The sequence below is a fragment of the Carassius auratus genome, chromosome 42 (assembly GCF_003368295.1).
Source record: "Carassius auratus strain Wakin chromosome 42, ASM336829v1, whole genome shotgun sequence".
In the NCBI taxonomy this organism is placed as follows: domain Eukaryota; kingdom Metazoa; phylum Chordata; class Actinopteri; order Cypriniformes; family Cyprinidae; genus Carassius; species Carassius auratus.
Window position 1 is genome coordinate 622,364 of NC_039284.1, and position 15,226 is coordinate 637,589.

Sequence of the window (15,226 nt, forward strand, 5' to 3'; positions counted from 1 at the left end):
ATATATATATATATATATATATATATATATATATATATATATATATATATATATATATATATATATATATATATATATATATATATATACTGCAATAGAGTTAAAACATAGTATCACACTTATTAAAATATTTACATTAACATTGTAACATTGCATTTGTACCATAAAACAATAAAACTGTATGTATTTTTATTTGATTTTATTATTATTATTATTATGAATTTTTTAATTAATTAAATTAATTTGTTTGCCTAAATGTCATGAACATAATGTCACAATGCAGAAACAAAGAATATAGACAGACACACTTTTTTGGGAGGGTTGAAATGTGACCTTGATAAATTATATTTTTGATGGAAGAAGGACAGGGATTGGATTGGGATTAGGTTTAGGGTTTGAACTGAGCTGCCGAAATGACAGAAATCACACATCTTCTGTCTGGACTGTTTGATGAAGATGCGGCAAGATGACAACACACCAACACACAAGACTGACACACATTATTCAGCGTTGATGGAGACCTCGCGCTAATGCACTCACACACATGCAAATAGCTACAGCAGCGTGTGACATCAATGTTTTGACTGACATTTAGTGTCTGGGTTGCACAAGATGCTCCATAAAAGAATCATGAGCAAATCTGTGGAAGCTGAATAATTCATGTGGGGAGAGGTAAAAACAAAGCACGACTGTTATTATTTGTTAATAAGATGCTGGAGCTAATGAGGAAGCTACAGTTTACAGCCTGCCTCTTTTTTTAGGCATTCTATCAGACAGCTGAGAGTCGACTTTACAGGCTCCTTTTTGCTTTATATAAGCGCTGTTCCAAACCCTAGACAGATGTCTACCTAGACAGCATATTAAGGCATCATGGGCAGTAAGATGTGAATTCTTCCTTCTTGATATATCTGTCTATTACTCATAATGACGCCATTTCCTTATGTTTGGAAGATGATGCAACAATGCAATGCAATGCAATGCAAAAAAAATAAAATTAAAAAAATTAAAAACTTTTACTAAAAAGAGTACTTTTAGAACCGATTTCAGGTTCCAGTGCACTTGAGCTGATGCCTTAAGGTAGCAGTGTATGTAGACAACAGAGCAGCACCCTAGGCTTTGTAACTGAGCCCTAGTGTTTTATTACCAAACCAAAACCAATCACATCTTTACATTTCCATCTTTCATGTAGCCGTGGCTTTTTGAATAACGGAGTGTCACCCCATATTACAAATATCCCACTATACTGTCATTTATGGTTCATCTGCTGTTCGTACGTAAACTAGCCAATGATGGATTGATATTCAACCGAACTGCCTGAACGCAAAGTAATTATGGGAACAGTAAATAGATTATTGATATTGCTTATATAGTGTGTGCCAGCAATGCGCTGGTGAAATGGATAAGCAGAGCAAAACCAGATTAGGGCTGAATAATGTGCGTAGCTGAATAACTGCATAAATACTCTGTTGCTGTTGTATTGATGTAAGGCAGATATGGGTGTGAGAAATCAGCTTCCTTATGCACACACAGCTTTCTGTGCAGATTGTATTGGTCGAGGTATTGACTGTTGTTGGAAAGGTCATTTATCCTGTATAACAGTCGCAATTAATATTTGGACTTAATGCAATTGTAATACTGTGTGTTTTGGACATGTACCACCAAGAAAGCACCATGGTATGCAAAGAACTTTTCAGAACAATGTAAATAGTGAATAAGCAATTTTATAACTTATTACATTAATAGGGTAATAACAATGTACTAACCCTGAACCTGACCATTAACCTTAACTTATTTATTTATTTATTTATTTTTAGTATTTTTTTTTTTTGTAAACAAAGTTTATTGGAGTGCATTTTACAAGAACATACTATTTCAGGTGTTATACTTGCCATTTGTGAAATTAAAACTCATTATAGCTTTTCATTATAGATATTATAGCTTTCTTTTTCTTCATTATAATTTTCATTATAATTTTGTTAAAATTTTAGTAAACTGTTTGTGTTATTTTTTTATTTGTTTATTATCTCTATATATTTTCCCTTTTTTATTATTTTTTTTATTATTTTAGTATATCAAGTTTTACTAATTGAATATTATAACCATTTTATAATTGGCAACTAGCTGAAATAATAGACATTTTATCTCCTTTATTTCAATTTCAATTAACAATTTTTATGGTTTTAGTTTTAGCTTTTATTAATATTTCAAATAATTTTTTATATTTATACTTTCAGCTTTCATTTACAGTTTTGTTAAAGTGTTGGTAGTTTTGTTGTGTTTTTTATTATTATTTTATTGTTTTTAATGTTTATATATATTTTACCTTTTTTTCAGTTTTAGTTTTTAGTTATTTTAGTTAAACTAAATGTTTATTTTTAACTAAATGTTTTTTTTTTTTTTTTTTTTTTTTATGTTAACATAAGTATAACTGTTTTTTTTTTCTTATATATTAATTTGTTTGTTTGTTAATTATAATAGCCCTGAATTAAAGTCCGTGCCTTGGCCCAGCATGTGCCCTGTTTTCTGGGTGCTCATGTGGGATGTTTGAGTTTAAGTCTAGTGGCTAATTGTTTTTCTGATGACCATTAGTGGTTGTTTTATTGCAGGTCATTCGTTTTGACCTGTTATTTAATTGTAGGTATTGCTTTTTTGTTATTTCCTTCTTCATTCAATCACTGTTCTTTTCTCCTAAAGAGCATGAATACATTCATTTCCATTGCTGCAGATGGACTGAAATAATTGTATTTTCTTGGCTCAATCATGTCGGGGAGCTGAAGTGGAGCATTTTCCTCCTCATTTGGATTCCGCGGACGGTTTCAGGGTTGTATTATTCATACCTTGACAGATAGCATTGCTAAAAGCATTGGCACGCGGCCAGGCTGGCAGGGCTGGATTTCAGGTGGACAGACGGACAAACTGGTATGATAGCTGGGCGCTGGACCTTTCTAGCTGGGACAGAAAGACAGAATAAGAGTGAAACAGAGAGACTGGTCTTCCAAATGAAAGCTGGGACAGTCGAGCTGGCTCATGGCCACCCAAGCCCTCAGTCTTAGCACTCTATCAATAGAGCTAGTCAAGCAGCACTGAGGTACATTAATCACTCGCAGACCCTCCTGTGCTATCACAGCCCACCACTGCAAACCACATTTACATATTTAATGGAGGCTTAATATGATTGAATGACTGCATGGAGGAACCCAAATTGCATAGGGAGGTCTACTAACAATAGACAGTGTGCGGTGTCTAATCAAGTGCTATTGTCAGATATCTGTAAAGGGGGTCCACTTCACATGAAGCCAAAATATTCCATATTTCAAGGGAAGGCCACGTTGTACCTTTCTATTCTTCATAGTAGTTGTATATTCCAGGTTTTTCTGCGCTTTTGGTGTTAGCTCTTTTTTAAAAAAAAAAAAAAAACTAGTGAGCTTCATCATATTTATGTTGCATATAACATTTTCATTCATTTAGAAATACACAGTTTTAACACAGACAAGCTTGTAAACTTAATGCGATGCGTATTTGTCAGTCATACATAAATGAAATTGGTAAGATTTCTTAATGAATGAATGAATGAATAATGCATGAATGTTGTGGACACTATTACATTCATTCTGGTAAAAAGTATGAATATGGTTAAAATATATGGCTAACTTGCATATTTAAGATGCAATACATAATATCAAATTATCCATATTAATATCTGTAGTCGATACTGAATAAATGGGTAATATAATATTAATTTACTCAAGTAGTTTTCAGGAACTGTGAATAAATTACAGAACAAATTCCTGCATGTTATTATTATTATTATTATAAATAATAATAATAATAATAATAATAATAATAATAATAATAATAATAATAATGTGGCTATAATAAAATCTTCAACAAACAAAAGAGAGATGACCTTACATAAACTGTGATTAATATGTACATACAGTACCTCTCAAAAGTTAGGACACAATGCTATTTTTTATATTTTTGAAAGAAGTCTCATATGCTCGTCAAGCCTGCATTTATTTGATCAAAAATACAGAAAATAATCTAAAGTAATATTCAGCAAGGATGTATTAAATTAATAAAAAGAAATAGCAAAGACTTTTATTGTTATAAAAGGTTTAGGCAACTTTTTAATCATCAAACAATCCTGAAAAAAGTATCACAGGTTATAAAATCAATTTTAAGTAGCAGAACAGTTTGTAACATTGATAATAAATTATCATATCAGAATGATTTCTGAAAATCATGTGATACTGAAGACTGGAGGAATGATGCTGAAAATAAATTATATTATAATGTACAGTAAAATAGAAAACCATTATTTTTAATTGTAATAATATTTCACAATATTAATGGATTTTCTTCAAATGATGAACTCATGGGGTTCATGAACCATAGTTAATATTTATAACTATTTAAGATTTGTTTTTGTTTATGAAATTTCCATCCATTGGGATTAAATCATTTTAAACACAATAAAATTAATAGAGAGATCAGGACTGGTTCTGTATATTTGGAGGCCCCCAATAAACAGCACTTGAAACAAACATGACTCCTAACCTTAAAAAAATGTTTTAATATATTTTTACCTGGGTCAAAAGTTTGGACACATCATTGTTATTATTTTATGTTTTCTGAAAGAAGTCTCTTTTGCTCATCAAGGCTGAAATTATTTGATCAAATATATATATATATATATATATATATATATATATATATATATATATATATATATATATATATATATATATATATTTATTATTGAGCAGCCATGAGGCACCTACACCTTGTGTATGTGGAAATAAATGCAAATAAATCCACTTGTATCAAATTTGACTGCATACTTTTAAATAATACACTTTTACTTGCATATAATATTATCATTGCTAAAAATGAGTACGAAATAAGCAGTTAATTTAATTAGAAAGGCCAGTGAGTAGAATTGTCATGAGCTGGTGTTTATTTAAATATCTGGGTTAGTCATGAAACTCTAAATAGCACAAGCTGATAGGTCCTTTACATACAATCTGCTAGCAATCAAGTCATGTACTACAAGGAACACGTTGATTTGGCTCAGCAGATTCTACATTTAAATATTCTTGTTCAGTGTTTGCCGTGAGCAGATATTTCGGTTGCAGTGCGACATTTCCTCTGAAACCCTCCGTCTCCGCCAGCATCACCAGTCTAAATCGGTCATGGTATTATGCAGCAGCAGCAAATATATTGTCATATCCATTAACATGCCATAACTATTAAGAAAGCTGTCATGATTTAAATAAATAAAAACCGTGATTAATGGAAAAAAAAATATATATATAATAAATAAAATAAATATTTAAAAATAATCACATTTTAAAATGTTTGATTGGGATCTGTGAATCACTTTTGAAAAGAGATTGTTGTGCAGTCCTTTCCTTGTGGATTCAAATTGGACCGCATGTTATGAACGCTCTTGGTGCTCACATAATATAAATACAAGTGTTTTAACAATGGTTTTGGGGGCCACATGTACACTGACTGTTTCCAGTGTGCAGTTGCAACTGTTTTCCAGAGCTGATACCCAAATGAGACTAAATAGATTTCAGTTTTCTTTGAAAACCTCAGCTTTTCTATGCAGTCTTTATGCAGATTTTTTTTTTTTTTTTTTTTTTTGTGAATAGCCAATGTGCTGCGGTTCAAAGAAAGTATGATAGAGTGATTTTAGATGCATTCGGACAGGTTGGTTGCTGAAAGAACCTTCATTGACCTTAACCATTCTCTGAAAGCCTTTTTAATGGTAGAGAAGCACTGATATGTCTGCTCAGTACAAGAACACTTTCTCTTCCTTCTGGCTTTTGTGTTTGAGTCATTTTGTAGCAGAGTTTTGTTAGACCTAATGTTATGGTTCTCTGTACCTCTCTGCCTCTCTCCATCCTCCAGTATTTCAATCACTCCTGCTGGCTTCCTCGTTGTCTGCCTGCCAAGATGGCAAATCCCACTTGGATTTGAGCCGGAGATCACCATGGCGACGGCACTCTTGCCGCTCGAGCATATAGATCGCAGTGTAGTGGCACAGCGAGAGATGCTTTTATACCAGCAGTCAGAACATGCACGCATTTCACAAATCTCTCATTCTAATGTCCTGTCTCCATTCTCATCACATCAGACACGCAGAGCTATGCACGTAATGCCAATGACCAGCTGCGCTTAATTACTAAGCATATGACTTTAGGAAGCTCTTTGTTAGTTAGAGTCCTTCAGGTACAGTTCTCGCTGTGTCTCTTTTCACTATTATATATTGTGTGATCTCCATTTGGAGCTTTCCCTTCAGCAGCAAATCAATCAAAGGACTCTTAAAGGTGTAATCACTGCGCTGAGAAAATGACTGAAATGTTACACCACTAAAAAACTAAACTGTGTGTTGAAGAATAATGTACATTGTATTCTCTTATTATATTTCAAAGAGCCTTATGTACGCATTTAAAAGGTTAGTTCATCCAAAAATGAAAATTATGTAATTAATAACTCACTCATGTCGTTCCAAACCGTTAAGACCTCCTCCGTTCATCTTCAGAACACAGTTTAAGATATTTTAGATTTAGTCCGAGAGCTCTCAGTCCCTCCATTGAAACTGTGTGTACGGTCTACTGTCCGTGTCCAGAAAGTTAAGAAAAACATAATTAAAGTAGTCCATGTGACATAAGAGAATTTCATTTTTGGATGAACTAACCCTTTAATGTGCTTATTTTCAGGTTGCTTGGTGCAATAAACAATCTTTATTTGTCTTTTTCTTACCCAAGCCACATTATGATCTTTTACTGTACAAAAGTCTATGAATTTACTTAAAATTTTTTGATTGACTTAGAAATAATTAATCAAACTGAATCAAATCTTGTTGTGAATTGCACTGAATCAAAATGAATCATTGAATTTTCAAAAATTGTTCCTGAATCGAATTGAACACTGAATTGTGAATTTACTTTACTTTACTTTATACTTTATTGTCAGACTGTGTCTGAAATTTTTCTTGCATAACAGTATTTATGTTTACTACAACATGTAACATACATTCTACATTGACATTCACTCCAGCAGTTCAATTATACATTTCATACAACATTTATACATCTGCAACACCGTCCCAATACTCTTGATCTCTGATTAGGTGTTTTTGTTCAGTGCAAGGACTGCCTGGTGCACAAAATAATTTTTCAGCTTCACTTTGTTAAATTTGGGAACTCTATACCTCCGTTGTGACGGTAATAGTTCAAAGTCTTTATGCAGTAAATGCATAGGATTAGAGGCTATATTGTTAGCCAGCCTAAGCATGTTCTTATATTAGGATGAATCATAAAGCTTCTCAAGCGGCAGACCTACTATCTTTGAACAGATTTTTTATTGATTAAAAACCTTGTTTTTTAGTGCAACAGACAAAGTTTTATACCAATTGAATTGAAAAGATTCTCTTTCTATCTGAAGATTCACACCCCTACAAACTATACATCACCATTAGGGGTTGACTCAGACAAAAACTTCACCCAACTCTGGTTGTTTGAGAGAACAAAATATATAGTTCTACCCAATAAGAAGCTGTTGATATTAAAATAAAATGTACAAGATGACGTTTCCTGAATTTTGTATTATAAGACTGTATCATACTTGAATAGACTAGAATAATTTTATGTGAGTACCATTTGCACTTTTATTCTCAAAAACATGTCCTTACAATGTATCTCACTCTCACAACAACAGGGTGTTTAGGATGTCGATGCAACATAGCAGAGTTTGTTTTGCTATAGTAACCAGCTGACTGTACGTTATGCCTTACATATTTGAGCACAGAATGATGGGATTGAATTGAGTCAAGTATTCTTGACAGCCGTGTAATAAGAAATAAAACAGGATTCTGTCCTTCTCACATGTCATCCCACTGCATTGACTGCATTTGTTAGAAATCATGAATACCTTGATGCAACATTCATTATAACTTTGTCCGTTTAGTTTTCAGACCGTTCAATGCATCTTTGAAGGCCGCGTGTGCAGCAAGGACTAAATTCCCCCTTATATGACTGACATGAATGTGATAAGACAGACAGGTTATAACCCGTCACACCACTAGCACACTCTGCCACCACCTTTCCCTCTTGCTGTCTGCCTGACCCCTCACACCAGGCCTGTGAGAAACAGCGCCTGATTTATTTGGAAAGCCATCGGACAGGATGAGTGGCATTTTAATGTGCTTTTGCGATGTTTGGTCACAAGCATTATTGATGACACAGAGGAGTCACCCCTGGAGAGCCAGGGTGCCTTGCGTGTTGTCAGCCCTGCAATGAGTTTCCGGTCGTGGTCTCCCAGATTAAATAGTGCCCTGTTGGAAGGGTCAGCCCAACAAACTTACATTCTAGAGAGATGGAACCTGCCAATCATCTAGAGACCTGACGGATGGACACTGGTTAATCTGCACCTGAGCTGTGCTGCATGTCAGTGTGACGAGGCTGGGTGAAATGTGCATCTTTCTGTGGTAGGGAGACAAGATACATGTGGTGGAATCGGTGGTGCTTTGGAAGAGGTTTTTTTATGGATGGACTTATAGATACACTACATAGATATGTAGACATATAGATGGATAAATAGAAAGGTGATGGATGAATAGACTGGTGGATGGGTGGAAAGATGACTGATGGATGGAAAGATGATGGATATAAATATAATGCATGGATGGGTGGAAAGATGATTGATGGAGGATAGAAAGTTGATTGGGTGGATGGATGCATAGAAAGATGATGGATGGATGGATGGATGGATGGATGGATGGATAGACTGGTGGATGGGTGGATAGATGATTAATGTATGGAGAGGTAGAAAGATGACTGATTAATGGAAGAATGATGGATAGAAATATAATGCATGGATGGATAGAAAGATGATTGATGGATTGATAGAAAGAAAGATGATCAATGGATGGATGGATGGATGGATGGATAGAAAAATGACTGATGATGATTGATGGATGTATGAATTGAAAGATGACTGACTGATAGATGGATGAACAAATGGGTAAATGGAAATATGATAGATGGATGAATGGATAGATGAATGGATGGATGGATGGATGGATGGATGATGGATATATGATGAATGCATCAATAGAAATTTGACTGATGATGGATAGATGGATTGAAAGATTATTGATTGATGAATAGATGGGACAATTATGAATGGAGGTATGGATGATTCATGGATGGATAGGTAGAAATATGACTGATGAAGTGAAGTGAAGTGACGTGTGGCCAAGTATGGTGACACATACTCATAATTTGTGCTCTAGATTTATTCCATCCAAGTGCACACCCACACAGTAGTGGACACACACACACACACACACACACACATGTTGTGAACACAGTGGGCAGACATATTGCTGCGGTGGCCGGGGAGCAGTTGGGGGTCCAGTGTCTTGCTCAAGAGTCTCACTTCAGTCTTGCTATTGAGGGTGGAAGAGATCACTGGTTATTCACTCCCACTAGATGGATGGAGAGAAAGATGATTTATAGATGGATGGATGGATGGATGGATGGACAGATACATATATAAATAGGAAAATAGACAGACTGCCTGAAAAATTAACATCCAACTAACTTTCAAGATTTTCCAAACCTGTATGAGTTTTTATGAGTTCCAACATTCTTCAAAATATTTTCTTTTGTGTTCAGCGGAAGAAAGCAACTCATACAGGTTTGGAACAACATTAGGTTGAATAAGTAATGACAGGATTTTCATTTTTTAGGATAATTATACCTTTAAAGGAAATTGTTTTTTACTCACTCTCCCTGGGTCGAATGAAAAGGGCTTATGTCTGATGGTCTGAACACTGGATCAATACACCTGCTCCTGCTGCTGAGAGGATCTATCAAATATATATTTGCTGAAGGTATAAAATGCAACTAATCACCTCTTAAACAGCTGCAAGGTTTATTTGTGTGTGTGTGTGAGAGAGAGAGAGAGAGAGAGTACTTGACTATTAAAGTTTCCAGGGCATTTGTGATTTGTGGCTGTTAGGCCACTAGGATCATGTTTGCTGTATGTACTTCCAATACTGACTCTATATGCAGTAGATTAAAATGTGTACAGCTGCTCAAATAAGCCTCTGAGCTGAAACTTATGTTAAGGGGCTTTACATTTCCAATACTAGCTCTTGACCAATCACAACAGACTGTGCCAGCTGACCAATCAGAGCAGACTGGGGTTTTTGTAAAGTTGGGATTTAAAGATACAGGAATTACAACAGTTTAAGGTAAAAAAAAGATTCTGCAGCATGAGGAAAAATAATGTATTTATTAAACTACAAATCATGTTAAATGCGTTCTAGCAGACCCCAAATCAAATTATTGACTCGTAAATGACACTAATATGCCTTATGGTCTTGTTGTCATTCACTGCAAATTAAAAATGGCGTCTACCTTGAGTAAGGTCTATTGATTGTTTCACTAGTGTAACCCATAAATGATTTGGCATGCAGTCTGCTGTATTTGTCCCAATTCACAACTCCTTCAGCCTGTGCGGCGTAAATGATGTAGCCTGGTCTTGAGGACAATGGACTGTGTTAAAGCCCAGCAAATCACAAGCCAGCTTGTTAATTGCCTTTTTCTTATCTCTCCATGTCCAGTGTGTACGGCTGTCCTGTCGCCAAGAAGAAAAAACCCCTGGAGAGTCATGCGCTGGAGCCCTCGCCCAAGAGGAAGGTGTTTCTAACAGTCGTAGACCAGCAGTCAATGGAGAAATGCTATAATACAAACAAGATTGAGGAGATGGATGAAAAAGATGAGGAAGAGGAGGAGGAGGAGGAAGAGGAAAAAGAAGACGAAGAGGAAGCGGAGGAGGAATATACAGACAATGAGGACCAATATGAAGAGGAAGAGGTAGAAGTGATAAATGGAGAAGAGGAAGAGGTGGAGCAGGAAGAAGAGGACGTGGTGGAGGAAGATGAGGAAGAAGAAGAAGAAAGAGAAGGGGAGGATGATGAAGATGAGGATGAAGTGGAGGAAGATGTGCAAGAGGATGAGGAGCAAATTCAAGAAATAGGTGAGTTGAATAAATCCACGAAAGAATATTAGAATGATTTCTGAAGATCATGTGTCACTTAAGACTGGAGTAATGATGCTGAAAATACAGGTTACTTATCACAGAAATAAATTACATTTGAAAATATATTCAAATACAAAGCAGTTATTTTAAATATTAAAATATTTCACAATGTTGCTTTTTTTGTTTCTGATTAAATAAACGCAGGCTTGGTCAGCAGAAGCAAATTCTTTAAGAAAACATTAAGAATATTAATGTTTTAAAAAACTTTGCCTGGTAGTATAAATATAAGTTATCCCTCTATATCTCCTATAATATGTCTTAGTAAGATGATATTTAAATGATCAAAACATATAATGCAGTGATGATTGAGAGATGAACAAACAAAGGTTCTCAAAAGACTGATGATCAGATTTGATGATTTGAGATTTTTCTACAAAAATGATGTCTGGAGAATCAAGTAAAGCTGAGCTGCTTCCGTCCAGTAAGTGTTCATCTGGAAATATTACTAAAAGTCTCAAAGTTGACTTTTTGAAAATCAGTAAAGATTTACATGAAGCTTAATCTAAATTAAAAAAAAAAAAAAAAAGATTTACTTGCAAAAAAAAAAAAAAAAAGAGTTAACTATCAATCAGGCGACAAAAGGCATGGAGTATATTATGCACAATACTTTTTTCAGATGTTATTATTCATGTGGATTATTTAGGCCTTAGAAATTAGCATATCAAATATGATTTAGTAGGCCTTAAAAGGTTAATCTGGCACCAGAATGTTTTATTTTTGGCTTTAGAAACAAAACCAGAGCTGAATGTGAAGTAAGTATTTCAGCCTCCAGAGGGGTAGGGGAGGTAATTTGGCAGTTAGGCATATTTGGAAGAAGGTCACCGTAATTTGAGGTGCAGTTGGATGATTTTGCTGTGACCTTCAGTGTCAGGCTAAAAACAGCCGTCTCAAAACAGAGCTGCTCAGTTCATCGACACACACAGAGGCTACTGAAGGTGAGCTTTGAAGTGCACCAAAGCCCTCAAATATTACCAACAGTCTGATTGTTGCAAAACTTTACAAAACTTTAAGGAAACTGATTTAGGGGAATACATTATTTGTTCTTCATTAATTAATTTGAACAATAAATTGTTTCTTAAATTATTAATTGCTACTAATCCTAACATGCCCATACAATGTTTCAGCTCTATCACAGTAAATGTAGAATTCATATTCTCAATCATTTATAAAAAAAAAATGCAAGGCTAAAAAGTATAATTTCAACACAAAGATTATACTTAAACAATATATTAAAAACATTATCAAAATGTAAATGTAAATATTTTTAATTTCAAAAGGAAATTCTGGTAGTATGACTGTGTGCTTTGTTATAAATCACATGTTGTAATAATAATCATTCTTCTTATTATTTACAAATAATCCCATTATCATGTGTACAGTGATTTGATATTTGCATTGTTATATGGTTTAAGGGAACTACTAAACTAACTAGCCAATGTCATTATCAAATGAATCAATATTGTTGAGAAAATGTTTATTATGTATATTATTACAGTCATTCTTGTATATCTAGACCTGAAGCATCCATGTCACTTGATTTGTGGGACAGCATTGTTGCCTGCCAATTGTTTCAGGTTTGGTGGGTCGGTTCTGGTGGTCTGTGGATGTCTGCTAAATCAGGGAGTAGGCGTGAGATGTCTCTCAGACATGTCTCATCCACTTCAGACAACTCAGCCAGCTGCACATGGCAGGACAACGCTCTGAAATCAGACCTGACAGAGCCTTTCTAGTCTAATTAACTATCAAACTCCCACAAGTAATGGCATTAACCCTGATTTCTGTGCTGCATTTTTTTTACCTAAGATATTGGCTTTGTCTCAAAACCTAATGAGCTGACTGCATGAACAATTGTCGACAGCTTTAATTGAATTAGAACCTTATTAGGAACTGATTTTGCTCTTCACAGGCACAGCTTCATTAACAGCCAGCCAATCACTGCACAGTTTGCACTTGACCAGCATTCTATTGCTAACATGAAACTAAGCTAATGACATTAGCACACTTAAATATTGTGAAAATGATTCGATGGAATTAATATGCATTACTAATATTAGCTCATCTGTTGACAGTTTTTTTTTATGTATTTTTTTTTTATTTATTTATTTTTTGCGAAAAAAAAGAAAAGAAAAACAATTGAGGTAATTTTGTAAAATGCATCAGCTTTAACAAATGCATTTTTAGCTGTAAAAGAGATGTGAAAGTGGCACATATTTTTGGTGTATGTTCAAGTCAAGTCAAGTCAAGTCTGCTTTACATTTACATTTATTCATTTAGCAGATGCTTTTATCCAAAGCGACTTACAGATGAAGACAGTGAAAACTATCAAAAACAACAAAAAGAGCAATGATATATAAGTGCTATAACAAGTCTCAGTTAGGTTAACACAGTAAAAGTAGCATTTTAAATAATATAATTAATAAAAAGAAAACAGATAGAATAAAAGAACAGAGCAAGCAAGCTAAAGAGGTCTTTACACATACAGGTACATATACAATTAATAAATGAAAAGAAAATAGAATACAAAAAGATTAGAAAGGTAGTTAGAGTTTTTTTAAATAATAGAATTAGAATAGTGAGTGTTAAAGTTAGAGGGTCAAATAAAGATGGAAGAGATGTGTTTTAAGCCGATTCTTGAAGATGGCTAAGGTCTCAACTGCTCGGATTGAGTTGGGGTGTTCATTCCACCAGAAGGGAACATTTAATTTAAAAGTCCGTAAAAGTGACTTTGTGCTTCTTTGGGTTGCCACAATCAAGCGACGTTCACTTGCAGAACGCAAGCTTCTAGAGGGCACATAAGTCTGAAGTAACACATTTAGGTAAATGGGTGCAGAGCCAGTGGTAGTTTTGTAGGCAAACATCAATGCCTTGAATTTTATGTGAGCAGCTATTGGAAGCCAGTGCAAATTGATAAACAGAGGTGTGATGTGTATTCTTTTTGGCTCATTAAAAATTTATCTTGCTGCCGTGTTCTGAATTAATTGTAAAGGTTTGATAGAATTGGCTGGAAGACCTGCCAAGAGAGCATTGCAATAGTCCAGCCTGGACAGAACAAGAGCTTGAACAAGGAGTTGTGCAGCATGTTCCGAAAGAAAGGGCTTGATCTTCTTGATGTTGAATAAAGCTAATCTGCAGGATCGGACAGTTTTAGCAATGTGGTCTAAGAAAGTCAGCTGATCATCAATCATAACTGTTTTTGAAGGACTTATTGTTGATGTACCTAACTTGAAGGTGAAATTGTGATGGAACGATGGGTTTGCTGGAATCACAAGCAGTTCTGTCTTGGCAAGGTTGAGTTGAAGGTGATGGTCCATCATCCAGGAAGAAATGTCTGTTAGACAAGCTGAGATGCGAATAGCTACCGTCGGATCATTAGGATGGAATGAGAGGTAGAGTTGAGTGTCATCAGCAAAGCAGTGGTATGAAAAGCCATGTTTCTGAATGAAAGAACCTAGTGATGCCATGTAGACAGAGAAGAGAAGTGGTCCAAGAACTGAGCCCTGAGGCACCCCAGAAGTTAGATGTTGAGACTTGGACACCTCACCTTTCCAAGATACTTTGAAGGACCTATCTGATAGGTAAGACTCAAACCATTGGAGTGCGATTCCTGAGATGCCATTTGCCAGTAGGATCTGGTGGTTAACCGTGTCAAAAGCAGCGGACAGATCAAGCAGGATAAGTACTGAAGATTTAGATTCTGCTCTTGCAACTGAGAGTTATTCACTCAACTGAGAGTTATTGTCAATATATTGTCAATTCTTCTACATGTACAGTACATAAATACAGAGAATCGAAATTGCATTACTCTCAGACCCCCAGTGTATACAGATAACATTAACAGTAGAGCCTAAAAATCTAGATCAAATATAAAATATAATATAAGGGAATGAAAAAAAGACATATAATAAAAATAAAGTAAAATAAAGCAGCGCAAGGCACATGGCAGATAGAGTACACACCAGTAAAGTGAACAAATAGTGCAGATAGAAGATTCTTAGTGCAAAAAAAAAGAAAATTTTTGAAATTGATCCTTCACCGGGAGTTTGATTGACAGGCGATCTGGCCAATCTCATCACAGAATCTGCTATTTTGTCCAACAAACAAA

The 15,226-nt window shown here is 34.9% G+C and overlaps 1 protein-coding gene across 5 annotated transcripts in view; it reads left to right on the top strand.

Moving 5' to 3' along the window:
- LOC113060381 (myelin transcription factor 1-like protein) overlaps positions 1-15,226 on the top strand; it is a 146,173-nt gene that overhangs the window by 55,206 nt on the left and 75,741 nt on the right. For all 5 annotated transcript variants that reach the window (XR_003278239.1, XM_026229246.1, XM_026229248.1 and 2 more), the window contains one exon: positions 10,646-11,061. Coding sequence is in view for 4 of the 5 variants with exons in the window: in XM_026229246.1 (XP_026085031.1) it covers positions 10,646-11,061 (416 nt within the window). In the remaining variant the exon portion in view is untranslated. The remainder of the gene's footprint in view (positions 1-10,645; positions 11,062-15,226) is intronic.